This window comes from Cervus elaphus, chromosome 33 (genome assembly GCF_910594005.1).
Source record: "Cervus elaphus chromosome 33, mCerEla1.1, whole genome shotgun sequence".
Lineage (NCBI taxonomy): Eukaryota > Metazoa > Chordata > Mammalia > Artiodactyla > Cervidae > Cervus > Cervus elaphus.
The window spans coordinates 18231068-18258255 of record NC_057847.1 but is presented as its reverse complement, the minus strand read 5'-3'; the positions used below and the strand labels follow the sequence as shown (position 1 = coordinate 18258255).

Below are 27188 nucleotides of genomic sequence, written 5' to 3'. Positions count from 1 at the left end.
TGGAAGGAGGGAAAGAGGAAGTGAGACAGGGAGGTTAGTTTAAAAGGAATAAATGCATCAACAGCATGACAACTCTTCTGAAGGGATGAAGCATGTTTTCTCGGATTCCCTGGAAGTTCTGTCACAGTGCCTTATAAGTTACATAGCCTGGAAAATTAGGTTAAAACCCATATACAGAAAATAATGACTTCATTATACTCTTATATTGTTTTAGTTATAAAGTCTACATATCTTTAAGTATTAATAGGAACAAAGTGGACATGTTTCCTATGACAGTTCAGAAGCAGTGTTTCCATTTATTTCTCTGTTGAGAGATTCTATACCTTTAATGAAAAACAACTGGCTCAAATAGGAACAATAGTAATTAGACTTCCCAGACAGTCAGATTCTATTTTAAATGCAGAATATTTTCTAGTTTGTAAATAGCTACCTTAAAAAAGACATTAAAAGCAGTAATTGCAGTTTCTCCATAAATAGAAATAAGAAATCCATTGTTAAAGGACAAAAAGTCACCATGATGTACATATCTATAAATTTTCCCTGCAACACATCATTATAGATCAATCTTTACTGCTTACATTTAAAATATCAATTGCATTATAATATCTACGATACAACGCAATTATTTATCTGTGTTCTACATATGCTTCAGGTGAAACAAAAGCGAAGGACCTTATTCACAGAACATTTAAAAGCATCTTATACACAGTCTATGCACAAATATATCTTAAATTAGAATAATGCATACCTAATATGCATATAGAATATGGCTTACACATGAAAAGATATCTAAGTTGTGAGTTATAAAATCCCACTACTTAGACTTAAAAGCTTCTGATTGCATCCATTCTAAAATATTGCTTAGCACTGTGGAACCCAGGGAAGAAGCAGGTGCGACAGAAAACTCATTAGGATGGACATATCCACCTTCACTTTCTTCTTTAATTGATGACTACTCTTGATCTTTTCCATCTAATTTCTACCTGTCACAAAAACAAATTCATTTAGTCTCACAATCATTGAAGAGTTTGTACAGTGAAAATTACATCACCTACTTGGGCTTGACCTTTCTTGGCAGCTAATAACAAATAAAGGTAGTTCTTCAATTTGGAACAAAGGCAAGGCTCTGCACATGCTCAGGCAAAACATGACAAGGAAGCAGTCTCCAATGGCTGCAGCTTGTAGTAAAATTATAAATTCACACCAAACAATGTTCTCTGTGCAGAAGTGTGGGCTTCCATTTTCACAGACAGTTTTGAGTACACACACACATATGTGCGCACACACACACACACTTCTTGTCACTTATCCCTTGACCTGTAATATATTTTGTTACATCCTGATGAGATTAACACCCCAGAAGGCAAATCTCATTCTCAGTTCTAGTGTCTGTCTCCAGCAAGGGCTGGAGGTTCTTGTCATCTTGGATCATCGGTCTTGTGTGACTTGCATTGTGATGACCCCCATGTGGGTGATGCTTCAGTGCTTTGCAATAACAGTGGTGGGTACAGGCGGGTTCACTGCTTTCAGGAACAGGTTTCGCTGTGGTTTCCCCGCTTGAGAGTTACAATGAAGAGTTCATCAGGTCACAGAGTCAGGGCTCTGATGCTTCATTGTTGTCTCAGGACTTCAACTACAACTTCTGAGCAGCCCCTCTTCTCACTTGGTTCCCAAGTATTTAAAACAACAAGGACAATCTAAATAGCCTCAGAGCTGCAAAAATATTTTTCTATAACTTTGTTTTTGCTTTCGTTTTACTTAGCAGCTTGAAAGTTTTGTAGTTACAGCACTCTGTGTAAAACAAAGCAAGAAAGTAAAATTTTAAAATGCCTCATGTTCTGTACATATATTGCATAGTTGCCTATGTAATAACTGGGTTGAAAGTGATACAAATTTGAAAATGTCCAACTTTTGCCTTAAAATTTCTCTGGTTTGATTGAAGAAGGCCAAATTGTGGAGAAAGAGCAATGGCAGAAGCACTGGCGAAAATCTCTGATAACAACTTTGAGTGTATTTATGTGGCTAGAATTCCTAGCTCAGAATTTATGTTCGTCTCTTATATGAGTTCATAAAATGGCCTGTTCTGAGTGTGTGTTGAAAGAGGAGAAAAAGATTTGTGAACAATTGAGGATTTAGAATATTTTAGTGCTGTTTTCATTATCCTGAAATAAAATCCAAATGAAAAGGAAGATCATGTTTTAGTCACATATAGGCATCAAATATTGTGTGGCAATTTCAGGTTGGACTTTACTGACCTCACAAAAATAAGAGATTTATCAGAAAATGATAGATATTCTTTTTATATCAGTTGGAATTTCTCTTCCTATCTCTTTTGTGTGTATATGTGTGTGTGTGTCTAAAGTTTGGATGGAGGTTATGGAGAGAAATTGTTGTTAACTAATACAAGCTCAGTTCAGTTCAGTTCAATCACTCAGTCGTGTCTGACTCTTTGCGACTCCATGAACTGCAGCATGCCAGGCCTCCCTGTCCATCACCAACTCCCAGAGTTTACCCAAACTCATGTCCATTGAGTCAGTGATGCCATCCAACCATCTCATCCTCTGTCGTCCCCTTCTCATCCTCTGTCGTCCCCTTCTCCTCCTTCCCTCAATCTTTCCCAGCATCAGGGACTTTTCAAATGAGTCAGCTCTTCGCCTCAGGTGGCCAAAGTATTGGAGTTTCAATATAAGACAATATCTTAAAAATTTTTAATATAGAGCTGGTTTTTAAAATTTCTATCCACTTTGTGATTTGATTTCTATCCGCAATTCATATGTAAACTATTAATCACAGTCACCAACTCTGGAACTGTTGATAGGACTAAATATAAGATTTCATCACAGTGCCTGACACTGATAGTTGCTATTAGTGAAACTATTAGTATCGATTCAAGAATCTTACAACTGACTCAAGAATACTGGGAAATGATTCGTCTTAAAAGCTAACCACATTTTTTTCTTTTTTTTCATAGTGCAAGGTTCCCTTTATTGTGATGCTCAGTGGAAAACATCTGTAAAACAGCTCACTGTAGTGGTGGCAGCTGCAACCATGCTGAGGCACTTTCACTATATAAAATAGGGGGGTTGGGAGTTCTGTTCATTCCTCTGTGACTGCAATGGGACCTGAACTCAGAGCTTTTTAGGCATATGTAGCTTTAATATAGCTTCATGATTTCTTGTGAATTTGTTTCCTTTAAAAAATGCCTTCTTTGCCATAAGTAAGTCTAAATGCAGCATATACAAAACGGTCATGGCTAATCACATTTTAACTTCATCGATTTAAAGCAACATTTGAGGTGCTACTAATAACATCTCAAAGACTTGATATGGTACCTGCAGCATTTTTTCTTTCTTTTTTTTTTTTTTAGCATTTTTTCTTGCCTCCACCATCAAGCCAATAGCAAGACTCATTTTTATAATTTTTAAACAGACATTAAGACATCTCCACTATAAAAGTACATTCCTCCCTTCTAACTCCTTTCTAGCTGCGTGCACCTTCTCTGCCCAAGTGAGTGGTTCTCAACTTCAGTATGTAGAAATTGCAACAGATCAAATTATCAAAAATTCAGATTCCTAAGGCATCACTCCCAGAGCTGGTAATTTGGTAAACCAAAGGTGAGCCCTAGAAGCTGAATTTTTAAAAAGATAATCATTGCTGCAATGTCCATGGATTTTAGCAAATATTGATGTTTTATAATATGTACTTGCTTTGTTATTATCACCCAATGTAAACACTCATATTTCCTACATGAAGTAGAAAAGGAAACTGGTATAAAAATTCATATTTCTTTTATGAAGTAGTAAAAGAAAACAGAATTAAATCTCCCCATAGGATATAGCTTATTATTTTTAAAGGACTAAAAGGTCTCAGTAAATATAATTTTTATTGATGAGTAAGTCAAGAATCCTTTGAAAAGATAAACAGTAAATATTTAAAGCTTACCTGTTAAGGGTTTGCCTCAGAAAATAGAGATTTAAAAGAAAAGAATCCAAAAGGATATTCAAATAAGATAACTTTGTTTCTAATGATACTCTCCAAACCATCCACTTCAGAAATAAATGTTTCATCTAAAAAATAAAATTACCTCCCATACTTATAATGAAAGATGTCTTTAAGGTGTTTCAAACCTATGAATGTGTCTCAGCATGTTTTTCTTCGGCATTTACTAGATCTGAGTTCTTATGCGGATCAGGTTCACCTGAAAAATAAGCACACAAACAACAAATAAACAAAAACAAAATAGACTTGAGGGGGAAAACCTAATTAGGTCAGGAAACTGAAGTGATCAGTAAAACACTGAAGACTAGATTTTATAATGGATCTGTGGCACATTTCTTCAAAGATACCAAATACTTTCTTTTCAGCCTGTGGATTTATAGAGTATACAAGTCATCTTCTGGTGGTTATACAAATTTGTGAAGTTGAGATTTAATCTGGGGATACAGAAATGAAACAGATGAGGCATGTTCAAGCATCTATTAAATCAAACATAAAAATTATGCATGTTTTTCCCAAATATTTTTAATTGAAATATATTCTTTCAAACAAGCCCTCTAAAGTTCATTGTCTTATATCACACATTGCTTAGTTGCTATGAATTTTAAAAAATGAGTATAAGAGAATGTAATGTTTAAGATACATCATCTGTCAAAACAAACTAATGGAATTTATAATCTTAGAATCACTCAGCTTCTATATAAACTTTGAGAAAAAAGTAGCATGGAAAATGTTCCATTTCTAGAGAGGCTGCAGAGAATGTATAAAAAAAATAGAAACACAAAGCAAAATGTACAGATAAAAGAGAATTATTATGTGAGAAAGTTAAAAATTAGCGGAAGTTAGTTTTTGAGTCAATTACTCAAAATACTTTGATATTTCAAAAAATAGTCATAGTCATATATGATAGAATGTTCTTTCCATCTAAAATTTGATTGAAAACATGTTGACAATTAAACTTTGCACCAGTTGATTTTGAGATTGTTTTTCCAAGATATATTGTAAGACTGCATTGTCTCAACTGCAATAGATTTTTACTGAGTTCATAAAATTAGTGAACATACAGGAATATTATCACAAAACAAAATTATTTTGTCCTTTACTCTCTTTAAAATACACTTAGCAGGGGAAACTTAACTTCTGTCCCAGGTTCAATCTTTTAGGTAGTATCAGGACTTTTCCAATCATTCTTAGATAATAAAAACATTGTGTGATCACATTAAATTGCCAGTGTCTTAGGTCTGGTCACATACAATATACATCAACCTTAAAAAAGATAAAACTTCTTCCCAACCTTGGATTTGTTGCAGAGCCTAGAAATTGTGGTGATGGGGGGTGGGAGAGGAGAGTTTGATTGATGTTTCTTTCTTTCTTTATTCTTTTAAGCTCAAGCAGGCAGGATTTATTAAGCAAGCAGCAAGCAGTGTTGCTTGTCCTCTGTCAACTGGCTACCCTGGACCCCTGAGCTGGAGCAAGAGAGGGAAGACTAAGACCACCGCTGCAGGATGGCTTTGGATTCACTAGACCTGGCAGGTGTATAGAGCTGACTACTCTGTGAGCACATGCATGGGCTCTCCAGTGACTTCTTGCCAAGGACCACTCTTGGAGACTTCTCACAACCTTGGCATGGACACGTGTTCCTTTACAATGTCCACAGCCCCTTGAAATTTCTTAGTGCATCTCCAGATTCTGTCTCCTGAGGCCCTATCATGCTTCCAAATAAAGATACGCTACATTTGGTTCACATGAAGCATTCTTTAGGCCTTTATTCCTATAAATTAGTTGAGGAAAGGCTGAAATCTACATAGCTTCCTCTCTTTCAGCTTACCTGTCATCTTCTAACCTCTTATATCTCTCACATAAGATACAGATTCCATTCCCAATATCCCCTTTACTTCAAGCTCTCCAAGGGTGAAACTATCTTCCTTTGATTTGAGGTGAAGAGGGAAGAATTTCTATACCTTTCCCAATAGCAGAGAATGCATTAAAGAACGTTTCCTCACAAATCCTATTCTAACTATCAACAACCTGACCTTTTCAATTATTTGAATTGGGTGATGGCTATAGGCACCCTATAATTGACTTTTGGATCTTCTTTGAAATTTCTGCTTCCCAAGTCAATGTATTTCTCACATTTATCATCTAGTCTTGTCTTAAACTTCTGATTTAAATCTTGCTACTTATGACTAGATTAGAAGAGAAAAAAATAGAACAGAACAGAACAGAGTGGAAAAAAAGATTGAATTAAAAGAAAGAAATATAAGTAAGTAATCCTCTCAAAATTTTTGAGAACCTTTTATGGTGGACAAAAGACACTGAGGTTTACCAATAACCAAAAGCTCTTATTTCTAGTGGATAAAAAGCTCACCAGTAATAAAAGAATGGAAGAGGAGTAAAATAACAAATGGTTAAAACACAGCATTATAAAAATGTTACATAGGCTACATCCCAGAGTAATTCCATACACACAATTAGGAAAGTAGTGATTTAAAACTGACCAACCCAAGACAAGACTTATGTAGCCCTGGGAAAAAACAACCTGTTCCTTGAAACTGTAAAATTTCAGATGTTTCAGGGGCACATACATAACATTACCAGTCAATTGCATGTCAGCCAGAATGCTTAGGAAAATACTGAATTCAGGTCTTCAGCATATTCAAATCATATTACTTTTAGTTAATAAATCTTTAGTTATAGAAGACTTTACAACTAACTTGGATAATACTCTTTGAAAGTGACTCTTAGGCTTTCATAAAAAGAGAAAGCCATATCATTCTGAAATATGATATCATTCTGTCAGAAAAGAAATTATTTGCATTTTTCAATTTATCACATTCATCAATTTTAGATAAATTCATCACATTTTAGATAATATTCATGACCAAAGAGTGGTCTGTGTAAAAGACCTTCTAAGAAACATCCTTATAATGCAAGGTCCCATACAGTTTTGAATTGTCCCCTCTTTTAGTTTGGTAAAACCTATGATTTCCTTAAAATAAAATTCACAAATAAATGAAATATAAAGGATTTCATTTATATCAAATATAATTATCAACATCTTCAAGTAATCCTTAAGATACGATACAGTAACATATGTGCTTTTTCATTAATTCATTAAATAACAAGGTCTAGCTGCAGGTCTATCATCTATATAATTCTGAAAAAATAAGATCAAAGGATACTATAATGTTTCTTCATGAATTTAAATGTTATGAAAATAATGATGATTCCATTGGTGACAGGCTTCACCAATGGCTCAGAAGGTAAAGAATCTTCCTGCAATAAGGAGACATGGGTTCGATCCCTGGGTCAGGAAGATCCCCTGGAGGAGGAACTGGCAACCTACTCCAGTTTACTTGCATGAAAAATCCCAAGGACAGAGGAGCCTGGCGGACTACAGTCCATGAGATTGAAAAGAATCGGATATGACTAAGTGACTAAGTCCATTGGTGACAAACACAACTATTACAAACGTTACTCTGCGTATTGTTGCCTACAAATGAAGGAAATCCTAAATTTTCATTGTAGGTTAGTAAAAAAATCACTGTCCAAATGTATAGACTCCATCTATATAACCTAGGTTAAAATCTTTGACCTAGTCTAACTTCATTTTATGGGTAAGAATCGGTCCCAGAAATCAAGTGATTTCCTTCAGTGCAGATCACAAATATTAATAGATAAACTGAAGTCAAAATTGGTTACTTTCAAGTCACTATTATTTCAAAGAAACCCATAAAGTGATCTTGGAACTTCATTTTAGTAAAGAGATTTGCAAGTTCACATACATAGAAAGCTACACCTTAGGAATGAATGCAATGGGTTTGCTCAAAGCAAGTGCATAGAAGCTCTTCTGATAGCCAGGAAAAAAGTAGTGCAAATAAGGAAACAGATAATTCTGTTCATCTCAAAGAGCTTTTAGGTGTCATCTAAATGTTGAAATTTGAAAAAAATAATTTGTAAAAGGATGGAAATATGGTTTTTGCTTTATAAACATAGTGTAAAATTGGTGGGGTGTAGGGAGAGGATAGTGCTCATAGGAGGGACAGATCTACCCAAATAAACAGAAATCCTCTAAATTTAGCTGATCTAAACTCAGCCTGCAATCTGAGCTCACTATTATATTAGTAACTCTAATATAATACATTAGCCTCATAGATGATAAAAACAATACTTGTAGGGAATAACATAAGGCACGTGATCAGCTGGGTATTAGAGACTCCAGCTGTCCAGTTATGGTCTTGTTGAACTCTTATTTAAAAAACAATCTGCTGGGATAAATTATTATACATTGAAAACAGAACAATAACAACACTTTGTGAACAACTGCTAGGTGGTGGGCACTATTTTAAGTGCTTCATTCATCTTAATTCCCTGAATCTTCATGGCAAACTATAGAAAGAGATGTAGGTCGAGTCATCTGCCTCAGGTGTCAAGGCTACCTAATGGCTGGATCTCTCTGACAAAGTCAAACCAGAATCTTGCCCTCTAGCTTTACCATTTCCCAAACTACAGTCATTAACATACCACCTTCACCATTCCTGCCGTATCTGTCATTTATTCTTAGTTACTAATATTTTTTTACACACAGACTTTAAACCTACTCTCTTTTCAAAGATTGGTTTTGTCCTAAATAATAATACCCAAAGAAATAATAGACTGGTTCCAAATAGGAAAAGGAGTACATTAAGGCTGTATATTGTCACCCTGCTTATTTAACTTATATTCAGAGTACATCATGAGAAATGCTGGGCTGGAGGAAGCACAAGCTGGAATCAAGACTGCCAAGAGAAATATCAATAACCTCAGCTATGCAGATGATACCACCCTTATGGCAGAAAGTGAAGAAGAATTAAAGAGCCTCTTGATGAAAGTGAAAAAGTTGACTTAAAGCTCAATATTCAGAAAACTAAGATCATGGCATCTGGTCCTGTCACTTCATGGCAAATAGATGGGGAAACAGTGGAAACAGTGGCTGACTTAATTTTTCTGGGCTCCAAAATCACTGCAGATGGTGATTGCAGCCATGAAATTAAAAGATGCTTGCTCCTTGGAAGGAAAGTTATGACCAACCTAGGCAGCATATTGAAAAGCGGAGACATTACTTTGTCAACAAAGGTCCATCTAGTCAAAGCTATGGTTTTTCCAGTGGTCATGTATGGATGTGACAGTTGGCCTATAAAGAAAGCTGAGCACTGAAGAATTGATGCTTTTGAACTATGGTGTTGGAGAAGACTCTTGAGAGTCCCTTGGACTGCAAGGAGATCCAAGCAGTCCATCCTAAAGTAAATCTGTCCTGAATATTCATTGGAAGGACTGATGTTGAAGCTGAAACTCCAATACTTTGACCACCTGATGCGAAGAGCTGACTCATTGAAAAAGACCCTGATGCTGGGAAAGATTGAGAGCAGGAAGAGAAGGGGATGACAGAGGATGAAATGGCTGGATGGCATCACTGACTCAATGGACATGGGTTTGGGTGGACTCCGGGAGTTGGTGATGGACAGGGAGGCCTGGCGTGCTATGGTTCATGGTTCATGGGGTCTCAAAGAGTTGGACATGACTGAGCGACTGAACTGAACTGAAAAGAACTGAAAGAAATAACCGTTTTCATGTGCTTGTTGTGTTTTCCTAATATGTAGAAGTCATAACTAACAAAGAGTTTTTTATATCTGTAGGTATAAAAAACACAATAATTGATTTAATTTAATGGTTTGTATCAATATTTGCCTTCACATATTTCTCTCTTGTCTGATTCAACAATCCCTACATACAGTAGTAAAACTATCAGCATAATTTCCATCTTAGGCATGAGAAAAACACAGTGAGAAGTGATAACTGACTACTCCAAGGCACCATGGCCTAGAAGGGTTTGGGAGACAGTCCCCCATATTATCCCTTAAAAATACTCCAGTTAATTTTCCATATTAAGCAGCAACAACAAACAGTGCTTGAAAAATACTTGGCCAAAAATCAGTTTGTGTAATCTTTTCAACAGAAACACTAGTTCCAAGTTATACTGCATTCTCATTTCTTCATAAGAAAAATACTACCTTAGGACTTTACTGGTGGTCCACGTGGTTAAAAATCTGCCTTGCAATGCAAGGGATGTGGGTTCAACCCCTGGTCAGGGAGCCAGGATCTCACATGCTTCAGAGCAACTAAGCCCAAGCACTACAACTAGAGTGTCTGTGTCCCCAGTGAAAGATGCCATGTAACAGAACATAACACATAACACAATATCCCACTTGCTACAACTAATTCCTGACACAACCAAATAAATAAATATATTTTTTGAAAAAGAAAAATACTACTTTTGCTCATATAGTAGTGTTTGCTCAGGCAGGTAGATCCGTCTAGGTTGATCCAGTTCTATTTTTGCTCCATTTATATAGCTTATGTTGCCAATAACTAGAAAGAATATATGATCTAGGATTTGAAAGCTACAGTCATTGGAGAAATGTAATGTGAGATAAATCAGTGCTTCTGATTCTAATCAGTGTTTCGGCATCTGTATGACACAATTTGCTTTATAGGTTGGGAATAAGAAATCTTCACACCAGGAGAAACTACTCTTCATTTAAATGCCTCTTGAGAGTAAATAGTTGTATATTTTCTGCCTGAGGATAAATTTTGCTTCATGCATGAAGATAATAGTAAACAAAGGAAGGAGTGAATGCTAAACACCAAGAGAGATGAGAAGAAAAAAAAGGTGAGGCTGCTGAAGAAAAATTCCACCCATTTCCAAATGTGCTAGTTACAACCCTATAAAGTTAGAGGAAGTAACACCTTATTTCACAAAGTGTTACATAAGACACAAATCAAGAAATGGCTAATTATTTTTTGGTTCACTAAAGCAATACAAAACACACTGATTCACACTGGCAAATGCCAGAATGAATCCCAGTCCACATGTGTTAGGCACCTAAAGATGTGGTGAGTTGTACACAGAGCTGATTAGACATGATCTGTGGAAAGTAAAGATTTCTTTCTATACTCAACTGCCTTTCAATAACATGTCGCTCAACTTAGAGACCCAGTACCACATCCAACAGCCAGAAATCTGAAAGTTCCATTGAAACTAGAGTTAAAACAATGTAGAGCAGTAATGAACTGGCTCCTTAAAAGAGTTCAGTCTAAAATTGGGTCTACAGGATGCATGTGTTTTGGTGGCATGAAGATAGGAATATTCTCCTAACAAGGGGAGTAGGGAGGTGAGATACACAAGCCAAACATGAACGAAGGCAAGAGACTGGGAAGAAAGAGATGCACCAAGGAAGAAGTGAAGCCCAGTTGAGAAAACTTGGCTTAGTGTTCCTACCCAATATAACTAAAGTAATAATTTCTCCTTCAGCACCATTCTTTTAGGAGAATGCTCTAATATCTATTGAAATACTTATTCCCAGATGGGATTTGTCTGACTGAATCACAGGTCTCTTTTTAATTTATTTATTAGAGTATAATTGCTTTACAATGCTGTGTTAGTTTCTGCTATACAACAACGTGAATCACCTATTGTAGTTCAGTAGCTAAGTCGTGTCCAACTCTTTGCGACCCCACCGACTGCAGCGCACCAGGCTTCCCTGTCCATCATCTTCCGTAGACTTTCCTCTCGAGCCACCCCCACCATCCCACCCATCTAGGTCATCACAGATTACCAACTTGAGCTCTCTGTATTATGCAGCAGCTTCCCACTAGATATCTATTTTATACATGGTGTTAGTTGTTCAGTTGTATCCGACTCTTTGAAACCCCATGGACTGTAGCCCGTCAGGCTCCTCTGTCCATGGAATTTTCCAGGTGAGAATCCTGAAGTGGGTTGCCACTTCCTACTCCAGGGGATCTTCTGGACCCAGGGGTCGAACCTGTGTGTCTTGCATCTCCTGCATTGGCAGGTGGATTCTTTACCACTAGCGCCATCTGGGAAGCCCTTTACACATAGTAGTGTATTAAAATAAATGTCAATGCAACGCTCTCAATTTGTTCCACCCTCTTCTTCCCTCCCTGTGTCCACAAGTCAGTTCTCTATGTCTGTGTCTCTATTCCTGCCCTGCACAAAGGTTCATCAGTACCATTTTTCTAGATTCCATATATATGTATTTTTGTTGTTCAGTCACTAAGTCATGTCCAACTCTTTGCGATTCCGTGGACTGCAGCATGCCTGGCTTCCCTGTCCTTCACTATCTCCCAGAGTCTGTTCAAACTCATGTCCATTGCATCAATGATGCCATCCAATTATCTCATTAATATATGATATTTTGTTTTTCTTTTTCTGACATATTTCCACTCTGTATTACAGACTCTAGGCTCATCCACATCACTACAAATGACAGTTTCATTCCTTTTTATGGCTAATATTCCATGGTATATATGTACCACATCTTCTTTATCCATTCATCTGTAGACGGACATCTAAATTGCTTCCCTGTCCTAGTTATTATAAATAGTGCTGCAGTGAACATTGGGATGTGTGTGTCTTCTTGAATTACGGTTTTCTCAGGGTACATGCCCAGTGGTGGGATTGCTGGTTCATATGGTAGTTGTTTCCCCAGTGGCACAGTGGTAAATAATCTGCCTGCAATGCCAGAGACGGGGGATTTGATCCCTGGGTCTGATTCCTGGACTGGGGAGATCCCCTGGAGGAGGGCATGGCAACCCACTCCAGTAGTCCTGCCTGGAGAATCCCATGGACAGAGGAGCCTGGTGGGCTACAATCCATTGAGTCGTAAAGAGTCAGACATGACTGTAACTGCTAAGCAAGCATGCACATGGTAGTTCTATTTTTAGAAAATAGGCTCTGGTGGCAGAGAGATGGTGAAAACGTAAGGGCATTGATTATCTCTGAAGGTAGGGAAGATGGAGAAAGAAGGTTCAGGGTAGTGAAATGAAAATCACTCAAATCATGCTTTGCTGTAAAGAGTGATGGGAAACAGTTGCGGGTATTTTAAGATTTGGCTCTTAGAACCAATTTGCTGTGAAAGGCAATATGGGCCTTCTCTACTTTTTCAATCAGGGAAAATATAGGATGAAAACTGAGTCTGAGAAGTGTGCCAAAAATTCACATTTTCTTTATTTTTTATAGACGAAGAGAGGAAAAATACATAAAGAATACTAATTTGGGGTATTCATCTAAACTAGTTTCAAAAGTTAAAAGTTGGGAAAAATTGCAAATTGATTAAAACATTTTGGCTTTGCTTTTAGTATTCTAGTTAATTAGGTTTTCTATTTGAACCTGGATTAAGAAAAAAAGAGATCTCAACTGCCTTCAGTAAAAATGTTTAATGCAAATCTACTTTTGTGCCTAAATGGAGAATACTGAACATAATTGAATTTGTTTTAATAATAGATAACCCTGCTAAAAACCCTGAGGGTTATTGTTCTAAGCATAAGTCATTAATTCTCACTCCCCTATACATGTAGAATAGAGTATTATCCATGTTTCCTGGCTCTAGGGAACTATTAAAAGATCGATTCTTTATTTTACTGCTTTGTCATCAATTCTACTCAATTTGAAAGTTAAAAAAAATAGTTTAAGTTTTTACTTTCAGTGTGAGATTTTATAACATTATGCTACTAGAATCAGGAATTTATTTCTTAAATTATTCAATTTTAATAATGTTAGAAAAACCAATGCTGAATGCACATTATATAATCTTCCCACTTATCCACAATCTCTAGCCTACAATATTCCATAAGGTTCTGAGCTCTTGTATTTTAAAAGGGCCCAAACATGAACATGAGGAAGATATGATCAGACTTTAAACTCTAGGTCTTTATCAGTGTATGCGTTAGTTGCTCTGTTGTGTCTGACTCTTTGCGGCCCCATGGACTGCAGCCTGCCAGGCTTTTCTGTCCGTGGAATTCTCCGGGCAAGAATACTGGAGTGTGTTGCCATTTCCTTCTCCACTAGGTCTTTATACTAAACGTTTAAAAAGTATACAATATTAATATATAAACAACTTTAAATTTCAAATCTTTATTAAAGTCTGTCTACATGTATTTTTAACATGAATGTGCTGTTACATATTGATTTATTAAATCATAAGTGATCTGTTAGAATGTAGGTTAATAAGTAACAGTTGCAAAGTTTATTGCTATTAATAACAGTATTACCAGCAACAGCAAAAACAGTAGTTAATATTCAAAGAATGGTTACCATGTACCAAGCACTATGTCCAATGCTCCTTATATTTTACCCTTTAATCCTCCCCAAAATTTCTATTGCCCAAAGTCACATACCAGCTAAGGAGCCAAACTAAGCCTTCAACCTCAGAGTCATGAATTAAATCAAATAGTTTGGTCACACAGTGTTAACTCTCTGACCCAAAGGGGCAGGTTTCTAAAAGAGCAATAGTATTCTGTGTTGCCTGGAGAAATACAGTGCAAAGACTGAAGTTGAAAAAACATGCCGTTTTTAATCTTCCTGTTCTGACAAGCTATTAAGATTCAAGATTCAGTTCTTCAGAAAAGAATGAGTAAGAAAGGTGAGCAGCACTCCCTACAAAACAAAACTTTCTTTTTACTATTACTTCCTATAGTAACACCTGCAGGACAGACAGGCTAAGACTCAGATTCCAAGACCCACACAAGGCCTATATTCAGGGGTATTTCAAAGTGAAGGGTTCAAGAAGGACCCAAATATTCTCTTGCCATATTTTCATACCATGGAGAAGAAATAATAGACATTCCCTTTCTCTGGGAGTAATGAGAAGTTATTCTATTTAAAATCTAGCATAAATATATGACTGAGGTAAGTACACTGAAAAAGTCAAAAGGTGTAAATGTGAAAATTCCACCACCATTTCTGTCTCGGTGATTTCTGACTTCCATCCTGCAACACCATCAACTGCAGACCTTAGGGATCGCAAACTGCATACACTATTTTCCATGCATATTCATACATAGCAAGAACAATGAATTGTTTCTAAGACTGCAAACATCACAAATTATTAATTTTTTAGTGTTTCTGATCAAATTCTTCAGTGGAGAGAGCAGTTTTTTGGGTATGATTTTCCATCTATGAAAGACGAGAGAAGAAAGAGTTATGAATTGATTTTGTTTGTCATTTTCCCCTTGGAGACAACACCACTTACAATCTTCATCAAGCTGAATACATAATTTTCAGCAAGTAGGTACTTACTACAGAAAAAGAGATTCACAAAATATTAGGGGTGTGCATAATCCAAAATTCGAGGAGGCTTTAGATATACCTGATGATATTTTATTCATATTTTTTGACAAACATACAGACTGAATTGACTTCAGGATATTAAATGCCCAAACAATTGTTTTTTTCTGTCTTGTTTAGTTTTAGTCACCAAATCTTAGAAGGCTTAGTTGATAACTACACTGATCAAGGTCTAAGAGTCAGCCAAAGTAGAAACCAGTCTCATGTATCCAGCTATCTAATCTGGAATGAGAAAGACTAATGTTCTCACAAAATGCCTTCCACGTATTCTTTCTCTCCTATGTACATGTTCCTCCTAACTTAGGCTGCCTCTGATGAGGGGCTGTTTTGAAGAAAAGTATGTAGAGTACCTTGTCTACTTATAATTAGTTGTAATTAGTAGTAGAATAAATTGCTTCTCCTGGTCATGCATGCAATTTGTTCCTATTGCAGTACGTTTATAATTTGTAAAGCCATGCTTTAAAATAAAAGCACTTTAAGCAATTAGTCACAGAGCACTTTATTGATCGGTGACATTTAGCCAGGATTGTGGGAGCAGTGTGATCTCTAAACCACAATGGCTAATGTAACAGAATTACTTTCATGATGGATGTGTGTGTTAGCTGCTTAGATGTGTCCAACTCCTTGCAATCCCATCGACTGTAGCCCGTTAGTTTCTTCTGTCCATGGAATTTCCCAATCTAGGATACTGGAATGGGTTGCCATTCCCTTCTCCAGCGGATCTTCTGGACCCAGGGATCGAACCCGGGTCTTCTGCATTGCTGGCAGACTCTTTACCATCTGAGCCACCAGGGAAGCCCAAGGAAATGTTCCGTTATTTTTAAGGAAAAACTTCTTTATTTTCGGGGCCTTGGAAATATTTCCAAACCCGAATTGAACCAGGTCTTCTGCATTGCAGGCAGAGTCTTTACTGTCTGAGCCACCAGGCAGGTTTCAAGATGGAGGTGAACTTATTTAAAATTGTTGCTGTTTTTGTTCAGTCACTAAGTTGTGTCTGACTCTGTCATCCCATGGACTACAATACACCAGGCTTCCCTGTCCTTCCTTTTCACCTGTTTATAGATACTCTCTTATCTCTACATTGAAGAAAACACCAAACTATTACCTTATTTTTGTTGAACTTCTTTTATTTTATGAGATTTTTATTTCTTATGGATGACTCTGGGATTTCTGTAACCAGCACCTGCATAGATGCTTAGTCCAGATAGAAGGGCGATATGTGGACACAGAACACTTCTGAAAGAATTCCATGTCCAAAGTAATGAGATATTATTATTGTGTGGGTTCTTGTGCTCAATTTCTCTCTTCAACTTTCACAAAAGTTTCTTGATACAAATCACAAGTAGCCCAACTCTTCAAAGGTCACTCATTATAAGTTATCTTGCTACAAAATGAGCCTAGGTTGGGTTTTGGAGATGATATAGAAATAAAGTTTGAGCATCAGATTCTTGAATGTTTTCACCATTTTCCCTAGAAGGCTTATGTACTAAACCTCAGTTGAAGAGAATTATTGGATCATTTTTCTTTTCCCCTACACTTTTCATAATTTCTTCAGAGAAATTAAATATATCTAAGAAAGATCATGCAAAATGCCAGGCTGGATGAAGCACAAGCTGGAATCAAGATTGCTGGGAGAAATATCAACAAACTTAGATATGCAGATGATACCACCCTTATGGCAGAAAGTGAAGAGGAACTAACAGCCTCTTGATGAAAGTGAAATAGGAGAGTGAAAAAGCTGGCTTAAAACTCAACATTCAAAAAATGAACTTCATGGCATCCACACCCATCACTAATGGCAAATAGATGGGGAAACAACGGAAAGAGTGACAGACTATTTTCTTGGGATACAAAATTACCGCAGGTGACTGCAGCCACCAAATTAAAAGACGCTTGCTCCTTGAAAGAAAAGCTGTGACAAACCTAGACAGAATATTGAAAAGCAGAGACATTACTTTGCCAACAAAGGCCCATCTAGTCAGAGCTAGGGTTTTTCCAGTAGTCATGTATGGATGTGAGAATTGGATCATAAAGAAAGCTGAGCACTGAAGAATTGATGCTTTTGAACTGTGGTGTTGGAGAAAACTCTTGAGTCCCTTGGACTGCAAGATTAAACCAGTCAGTCTTAAAGGAAACCAGTCCTGAATATTTATTGGAAGGACTGATGCTGAAGCTGAAGTTGCAATACTTTGGCCACCTGACGCAAAGAACTGACTCCTAGAAAAGACCCTGATGCTGGGAAAGATTGAAGGCAGGAGGAGAAGGAGACAACATAGGATTAGATGATTGGATGGCATCACCAACTTGATGGACATGAGTTTGAGTAAGCTCCGGGAGTTGGTGATGGACAGGGAAGTCTGGCATGCTGCAGTCCATGGGGTCACAAAGAGTTGGACACGACTGAGCGACTGAACTGACTGAGGAAAGGTCAAAGACTTCCCCTGTAAATCTTTTTTTTCGCATGACTTCTGGGAATTTCCTAGATTCCCATAGTTAACAAGGCAACATTATGTTAGTCAAAGTCTGAACAACATTCCTAGAGGAAATAAACTCAGAATTGAAAAGTTTGGGCTGTATATAAGGTCTAACTCTAGGCACACTTTAAGGGATAATAATTACAATGGTGAAATATTCTTTTGAGGAAAAAGTGAATTGCCACAAGCCAAGTTTCCTGGATTACCTAAAATGTCTTCTATTTGAGAGCATTTAGGTCTGCAGATGTTCAAGCTGGTTTTAGAAAAGGCAGAGGAACCAGAGATCAAATTGCCAATATCTGCTGGATCATCGAAAAAGCAAGAGAGTTCCAGAAAAATATCTATTTCTGCTTTATTGACTACGCCAAAGCCGTCAACTGTGTGGATCACAATAAACTGTGGAAAATTCTGAAGGAGATGGGAATACCAGACCACCTGACCTGCCTCTTGAGAAACCTATATGCAGGTCAGAAAGCAACAGTTAGAACTGAACATGGGACAACAGACTGGTTCCAAATAGGAAAAGGAATACGTCAAGGCTGTATATTGTCATCCTGCTTATTTAACTTATATGCAGAGTACATCATGAGAAACACTGGGCTGGAAGAAGCACAAGCTGGAATTAAGATTGACGGGAGAAATATCAATAGCCTCAGATATGCAGATGACACTACCCTTATGGCAGAAGGTGAAGAGGAACTAAAAAACCTCTTGATGAAAGTGAAAGAGGAGAGTGAAAATTTTAGCTTAAAGCTCAACATTCAGAAAACTAAGATCATGGCATCTGGTCCCATCACCTCATGGGAAATAGATGGGGAGACAGTGGAAACAGTGTCAGACTTTATTTTTTGGGGCTCCAAAATCATTGCAGATGGTGACTGCAGCCATGAAATTAAAAGACACTTACTCCTTGGAAGGAAGGTTATGACCAACCTGGATAGCATATTAAAAAGCAGAGACATTACTTTGCCAATAAAGGTCTGTCTGGTCAAGGCTATGGTTTTTCCAGTGGCCATGTATGGATGTGAGAGTTGGACTGTGAAGAAAGCTGAGCGCTGACAAATTGATGCTTTTGGACTGTTGTATTGGAGAAGACTCTTGAAAGTCCCTTGGACTGCAAGGAGATCCAACCAGTCCATCCTGAAGGAGATCAGTCCTGGGCGTTCATTGGAAGGACTGATGCTGAAGCTGAAACTCCAATACTTTGGCCACCTCATGCAAAGAGTTGACTCATTAGAAAAGACACTGATGCTGGGAGGGATTGGGGGCAGGAGGAGAAGGGGACGAGAGAGGATGAGATGGCTGGATGGCATCACCAACTCGATGGGCATGAGTTTGAGTAAACTCCGGGAGTTTTTGATGGACAGGGAGGCCTGGCATGCTGCGATTCATGGGGTCGCAAAGAGTCGGATACGACTGAGCGACTGAACTGAACTGAACTGAGGTCTGCAGAATAAATACTCTTTTTTAGAAATGTTTTCTTTTCCTAAAGGATTCTGTGCCGACAAAAAGTAAAAGCAAGTATCTTAAGTGGCAGAATCCTGAACAGAAAGTATTTAGTTAAAGGTGAAACATTTCGGCTCTACAAATTGAGTAACTTGAATAAGTCAGTTCCATTCCTTCCTTACTCATGCAGAAAACTGAATGGATCTGAGAGAGATTTGCGGGATGTACTCTATGGGCTATCCTGATGGATTAACTTAAGAATCGAAGTTGATAGAAGAGTCAAGATCAATTCACTCTACCGTAATTCACTCAATTGATTAATGGAATTGATCTGCTGCACATTTTCTCGTAAGTTAAGCAGAAACTCATTTCAGAGTTTTATGAGCAGGTAGCGCTTTTCCATAGTATACTTCCTTAAGGAAGCCTCTTTTTTAAGACCTCCGTATAATTTTGAGATATATATGTGAGTCCAGGAGAATAAAAAGAACTACAGTAGAAAACACTAAATTCTAAACACTTGATATGTATTGACATTTAATTCTCACAACAGTCATTTTTACGATCCTCGCTTTAGAAATGAGCAAATGAAAACAGATTAAATAACTTGTTGATTACTTAGAAATAAGTGACCGGAACAGAGATGAATAAGATGGTCTAGTTCCAGGGTTCTGGGTCTGGACTCTATGCAGCCTTTTCTTGGATGTGATTTAATACGTGCTATTTTTTTTTTCTTTCCTCAGTATGATTATATGCCTTATCTTTGAAATTACATCTGATGAGTAAATGATAGCTCCCCTCCCTTTTTTATTTTTATGAAGGCAGATCCAGAGAGTAAGAATAAATAATTTCTTTGTGACAATACATTCTTCAGTATTAGACACCAGCCAGCCTCAGCTAATTAATTATTGGGATGTTCCTACTAGTCTAGTATCATAACCATTAAGTCAGCTGTTAGGGGATCACAATGAAAAAGGAGTAGAAGAGTAATTCCCCAAACAATAAACTTTTCAGGAGGAAAGTACTTTGGCTAATCTTAAACTCAGTTATATATTGCACAAGTCATTCTCAAATTTCAAAAAATAATTAGGCTATTTTACCCCTGTCATTCACACCTACTAAAGTATAAACATTTTTTCAAAGATAACTGTCCCTTAAATTTTTTATAAATCATTTATAATGGCAGAAAATTATTAAGGCATTTGGTCAGCAGAACAAAGGTTAAATTAATATAAAATATAAATTAAGTTTATGAAAAACACATTACCTTTTCGGTGTCTTGGAAGGCAGAAATATAAGGATAAGCTTTATTGCAGAAATGACAAAACTAGTGATTAGCTGCTCAAAGAATATTTACTGACATACTATATTATCTTAGTAAAGAAAAATGCTACAAAATGCCACTTAAGCAAATATTTGAGAACATAAAGATGCTGACATAGTCATAGCAGCTAAGCTAGGTGAACCAAGGAATTTTTAGCTGTTACTTATGTGGTTGGCAATACTAATTAAGCAATCTGCAGAAATGGATCCCCTTTCTCTCCACAGATTTCCAAGAAGTAGACTGAAATCTCCAAGTCTTTTGGTCAAATTAGAGCTGCCACCATGCATGAGGTTTTACTTAAAGATGTTTACTGATCAGGAAAACATAACACTTCTGTGAACTAGTTTTTGCTTCTGAAAAAAAGGATCTTATTTTAACAATCTATAGAAATGATACAAAAAAGCTGTGAAAAGCTAAACTGTAATTAGCATTTATGACCAGTCATGTTTGTAAGAATTATTGTGCTAAAATTATCAAGATAAATATAATTGATATATTTTTCATTTTTAACATTTTTACTTTGATCCTAAAAACTTTCATGATTTTTTTAAATTCATCAGTGGTGATCCTGAAGATGATTCTTTTTTTCTAATTCAGTTTATTTTTTTCTGCATTTGAATTATTGCCTAAAAAGTCTAGATTCCCAGGGCTCAATTCTAATTGATTTCAACTAAAGTAGATACTCTCAGAATCTAATAAGCTGTGTCATTTTTCTAAAGTGAGGTATAATTTATATATATAATTATTAGTTTATATATTAGTTTCAGGTAGGTAGCATAATAATTCAATATTTATATACATTGTAAAATAATCTCCAAAATAAGATGGATGGAGAGTTATTGCCCCAAGATACATCAGCTTCAAAGACCACCTCCACTTACAAATTGAGTAAGGACCACATCTTCCTTCCACTCACCTTCCTGCCAGCCCAGATCTCTGCTTGTTGTACTCCTACCACCCTCGGGGAAACCATTTCTACATTATCCCTGAACCAACCAATAATCACGAGGAGAAACAAGCCTGTGACTCCTACATTCTTTCCAAGCTTTATTATCCATGCAAACATAGGTGAGGAGTTCACACACACTAGAGCAATCATTTAAGTGAAAGTCGCTCAGTCATGTCCTACTCTTTGAGACCCCATTGACTATACAGTCCATGGAATTCTCCAGTCCAGAATACTGGAATGGGTAGCCTTTTCCTTCTCCAGGGGCTCTTTCCAACACAGGGATCAAACCCAGGTCTCCCGCCTTGCAGGTGGATTCTTTACTAGCTGAGCCACAAGGGAAACCCCTAAATTCTGCAGTTGTTATAGTTCCTCCATCAGTGAACAGTTCCAGTAAGCCTTCTGCTATGTAGTAGTTTGAGGCTTCCCTGATAGCTCAGTTTAGGAAGAATTTGCCTGCAATTCAGGAGACCTGGGTTCGATCCCTGGGTTGGGAAGATCCCCTGGAAAAGAGAAAGACTAGTCCATGGGGTTGCAAAGAGTCGGACACAACTGAGCAACTTTCACTTTCACGTGTAGTAGTTTGGAAAATGCAAATAAACCAACAAATAACTTTTCAAAGATGATCTAGAAACTACTCAGAAGATCACTGGCTTGAATATAGACAAACTAGGCACAAATCCCAGCCTTTTCAAAGACTGTGTGAATTTAGACAAATAATTTAGGTTCACTGAGCCTCGGTTTTGTTAGACTACAATTCCTCCCTTATAGAGTTGCTATAATAAATGTCTATATAAATGACCAATGGGCAAATAAATAAATGATGCAACATTTCATATTTTTCAACATTTTGAAACAAAAAAACATCTTTAAGCTATAACTTGCATGTTTTTTGAAAGCTCATAGGATCAGGTATGTTGGGATGAGACAGAAACAGTTTTGATAAAGTAATTATGCTAGTCTTAAATAAGATTTCAAAGAATTTTTTTTCTTTTTCTGGGTTTCCTCCTACCATGTTGCTATTCTCAGTGTATTATATGAAACTGTGAAGAGAAATGAAGCTTGATTCATTTATAACGCGTGTGCAAATCTATGGCTTGCGTGGCTTAACTTACCTCCTCTAGACCTCAGTCTTCACAGTGGTAAATGGTGATAATACCTAAGTCTTAAGGTTGTTTGGCTGTTAAGTGGATAATGACTGTGAAAGAACTCAGTATATTGCCTGGCCAGTAAATATGTACTTAGTGGAGTATAAGTTTGTATTCGGTTTAGCACTAAAAATAACATAATAACAAAAATTACTTATTATATATAATATACACTATTGCAATTTAAGATATTTCAAATCCAAATAACAATATGTAAGCTTTAATTAGTGAACCTATTACAGTCTACTAATATGTTATGCTAATTATAATGTAAATTTGATCTTTTAAAATTTTAATGCTCTTTCATCAATTTTAAATGTTTCCTTTACTACTGGTGGGAAAGATTTCCAGTTTTGTTTAATTTTTCAAGCAATAATATGAGCTATTTTAGAAAACTTCTGTTTCCTTTTGAGAAAAATCTGTGAGTTCTTCTAAAATAAATGATTTTAAGTAAACATGTTTGACTATAATGCTATTATATATTCAATACATTTCAAATAAATTATGTTAAAAATAAGAAAGCTTCCAACTTATCAGTAACTCCTGTGATGATTTTCTAATTACAGAGGTAGGTCATAGGTATAGGGATGAAGTTTTTTAAAAATGTCCTGAGAGTAGTAGAAAATTAAAGTTTTTATAAGGATTTAATGAAGTTGAAAATAATAAACAAACCATGATCACACTAGAGACTTTCGAGCATGCATAAAGAACTATAGATACTTTAAGCCAATTGTCAGACTTTTGTTTTGTTCAGTGGGTTAAATCTGAGAGGCTAGAACTACATTGCTCTGTGCAACTAGGGGTTTTAAAGACAGAGAGAAGAAAGAGAAGAGGAGAGCTCTTATGTCAAGAGAAATGAAAGATTAGGGTTTTGGAGACAGAACAGAGGTGAGTGGTGACAAACGATGATTTAAATTTTTGCTTTAAAGCATAATGTTAAGACAATAAAGCTTCCAACGTACTTGGAACTGAGTTAATTAGTGGAGGAGCTGAAAAGGTCTTGAGTAAATGACTCAGTTAAATTCTGAGTATAAATTCTGATTACACGTGCTGTGCTGGAAGAGAGTAGGACCTGAAAGGGAAAACTGTCTCAAAGGGCTGTTCCCTACTTAATGCCCCTCCTCTTTAGACCCCTCTGCCCTCCATGATCTCTGCTCAACAGTGCAGCATCCAGCCCCACACAAATTTCCCCATCACCACCTTCTTCATTCCCAAGATATCTACTGTCACATGTCTTAGCCCAGAGTTTTCAGAGTCGACAAAACTCCTGTGAACGCTTACATTTATTTATCGTAGTTTATTGCAAAGTAGAATTAACACAAGGGACTAGTTATTGGGTGTCTGAAAATAAAAGTCTAGACAGTGAGCAATGGGAGTAGTTCAGGGGAAACATCCCCACATTTACTTTTTCCTTTTGCCATTTATCTGTGGATTTTAGATCTTTAAGCTAACAAAGAAAAATATGGTACCACTTTCATTTATATGAACTCACCAGTAAAATGAGACATTACTAGAAAACAGCCAACTCACCTCTACTTGACACTAACAGAGTTCTTACACAGCCCTGAGCAGTAACCACTGAAGATCCAAAGCTGAACGTCACATGAGTTCTGCTCTCAAAAAAATCTATAGGTATTTGTTTTCAACTTAGTAGGCCTCTGTTAATATTTTCAGAATGACCTCATCAGCAACTGTCAATATTTTATCAAGCTCTGTAGTTTTGGCATGTCTAACACATTCTGACTGTAATAGCTTATAATACGTAGTGGGCCTCATAGGGTGGGGGACGGTGCACATCTCCAAAGGGGACTATCAGAATTTTAAGGCATGTGTAATTGACATCATATTCTAAATCCCCTCCACTCCCATTCCTATTCCAGCACTGATTTTGGTATACTCCTTTTGAATATATTTTTTCTCCTTCCATTCTGGAACTTGGAAGGCAGAACATAAATATTCTAACTGCAGTAGAAATAAGTTTCAGTTCAGTTCAGTTCAGTTGCTCAGTTGTGTCTGACTCTTTGCAACCCCATGGACTGCAGCACACCAGGCCTCTCTGTCCATCACCGACTCCTGGAGTTTATTCAAATTCATGTCCGTTGAGTCGGTGCTGCCATCCAACCATCTCATCATCTGTCGTCCCCTTCTCCTCCCACTTTCAAACTTTCCCAACATCAGGGTCTTTTCAAATGAGTCAGTTCTTCACATCAGGTGGCCAAACTATTGGAGTTTAGCTTCAACATCAGTCATTCCCATGAATATTCAGGACAGATTTACTTTAGGATGGACTGGTTGGAACTCCTTGCAGTCCAAGGGACTCTCAAGAGTCTTCTCCAACACCACAGTTCAAAAGCATCAATTCTTTGATGCTCATCTTCTTTATAGGCCAAATCTCACATCCATACACGACCACCAGAAAAACCATAGCCTTGACTAGACAGACCTTTGTTAGTAAAGTAATATCTCTGCTTTTTAATATGCTGTCTAGGTTGATCATAACTTTTCTTCCAAGGAGTAAGCATCTTTTAATTTCATGGCTGCAGTCACCATCTGCAGTGATTTTGGAGCCCCCCAAAATAAAGTCTGTCACTGTTTCCACTGTTTCCCCATCTATTTGCCATGAAGTGGTGGAACCAGATGCCATGATCTTCGTTTTCTGAATGTTGAGTTTTAAGCCAACTTTTCACTCTCCTCTTTCACTTTCATCAAGAGGCTCTTTAGTTCTTTTTTGTTTTCTGCCCTAAGGGTGGTGTCCCCTGCATATCTGAGGTTATTGATACTTCTCACAGCAGTCTTGATTCCAGCTTGTGCTTCATCCAGCCCAGCATTTCTCATGATGTACTCTGCATATAAGTTAGATAAGCAGGGTGACAATATACAGCCTTGACATACTCCTTTCCCTATTTGGAACCAGTCTGTTGTTCCATGTCCAGTTCTAACTGTTGCTTCCTGACCTGCATACATATTTCTCAAGAGGCAGGTCAGGTGGTATGGTATTCCCATCTCTTGAAGAATTTTCCACAGTTTGTGGTGATCCACACAGTCAAAGTCTTCGGCAGAGTCAATAAAGCAGAAATAGATGTTTTTCTAGAACTCTCTTGCTTTTTCAATGATCCAACAGATGCTGACAATTTGATCTCTGGTTCCTCTGCCTTTTCTAAATCCAACTTGAACATCTGGAAGTTCACAGTTCATGTACTGTTGAAGCCTGGCTTGGAGAAATTTGAGCATTACTTTACTAGCGTGTGATATTAATGCAATTTTGTGGTAGTTTGAGCATTCTTTGGCATTGCTTTTCTTTGGGACGGAGTGAAAACTGACCTTTTCCAGTCCTGTGGCCACTGCTGAGTTTTCCAAATTTGCTAGCTTATTGAGTGCAGCACTTTCACAGCATCATCTTTTAGGATTTGAAATAGCTCAACTGGAATTCCATCACCTCCACTAGCTTTCTTCATAGTGATGCTTCCTAAGGCCCACTTGACTTCACATTCCAGGATGTTTGGCTCTAGGTGAGTGATCATACCATTGTGATTATTTGGGTCATGAAGATCTTTTTTGCATAGCTCTTCTGTGTATTCTTGCCACCTCTTCTTAATATTTTCGGTTTCTGTTAGGTCCATACCATTTCTGTCCTTCACTGAGCCCATCTTTGCATAAAATGTTCCCTTGGTATCTCTAATTTTCTTGAAGAGATCTCTAGTCTTTCCCATTCTATTGTTTTCCTCTATTTCTTTGCACTGATCACTGAGGAAGGCTTTTTTATCTCTCCTTGCTATTCTTTGGCACTCTGCATGCAAATGGATATATCTTTCCTTTTCTCCTTTGCTTTTCACTTTTTTCACAGCTATTTATAAGGCACCTCAGACAGGCATTTTTCTTTTTCCATTTCTTTTCCATGGGGATGGTCTTTATCCCTGTCTCCTGTTCAATGTCATGAACCTCTATCCATAGTTCATCAGGCACTCTGTCTATCAGATCTAATCTCTCCCTTGAATCTATTTCTCACTTCCACTGTATAGTCATAAGGGATTTGATTTAGGTCATACCTGAATGGTCTAGTGGTTTCCCTTCTTTCTTCATTTTAAGTCTGAATTTGGCAGTAAGGAGTTCATGATCTAACCACAGTCAGTTCCCGGTCTTGTTTTTGCTAACTCTATAGAGCTTCTCCATCTTTGGCTGCAAAGAATATAATCAATCTGATTTTGGTATTGACCATCTGGTGATGTCCATGTGTAGAGTCTTCTCTTGTGTTGTTGGAAGAGGGTGTTTGCTATGACCAGCGTGTTCTCTTGGCAAAACCTTGTTAGACTTTGCCCTGCTTCATTCTGTACTCCAAGGCCAAATTTGCCTGCTACTCCAGGTGTTTCTTGACGTCCTACTTTTGCATTCCAGTCCCCTATCATGAAAAGGACAGCTTTTTTGGCTGTTTGTCCTGGAAGGTCTTCTAGGTCTTCATAGAACCATTCAACTTTAGCTTCTTCAGTGTTACTGGTTGGGAAATAGGCTTGGCTTACCGTAATATTGAACAGTTTGCCTTGGAAACAAACAAAGATCATTCTGTCGTTTTGGAGATTGCATCCAAGTACTGCCTTTCAGACTCTTTCGTTGGCTATGATGACTACTCCATTTCTTCTAAGGGATTCTTGCCCACAGTAGTAGACATAATGGTCAT

General features: G+C 37.2%; 1 protein-coding gene across 6 annotated transcripts in view; it reads right to left on the bottom strand.

Annotated features, from left to right (window-relative positions):
* Positions 1-272: 272 nt before the first annotated feature.
* Positions 273-27188, bottom strand: part of PDE1A (phosphodiesterase 1A) — a 376053-nt gene continuing 349137 nt past the window's right edge. For 5 of the 6 annotated variants that reach the window (XM_043894606.1, XM_043894604.1, XM_043894602.1 and 2 more), the window contains 2 exons: positions 4085-4198; positions 273-1791 (listed from right to left, as the gene is read on the bottom strand). In XM_043894606.1, coding sequence (XP_043750541.1) covers positions 4128-4198 — 71 coding nt within the window. In that variant the 3' untranslated portion in view covers positions 273-1791; positions 4085-4127. The remainder of the gene's footprint in view (positions 1792-4084; positions 4199-27188) is intronic. The other variant, XM_043894603.1, reaches the window with a different exon arrangement.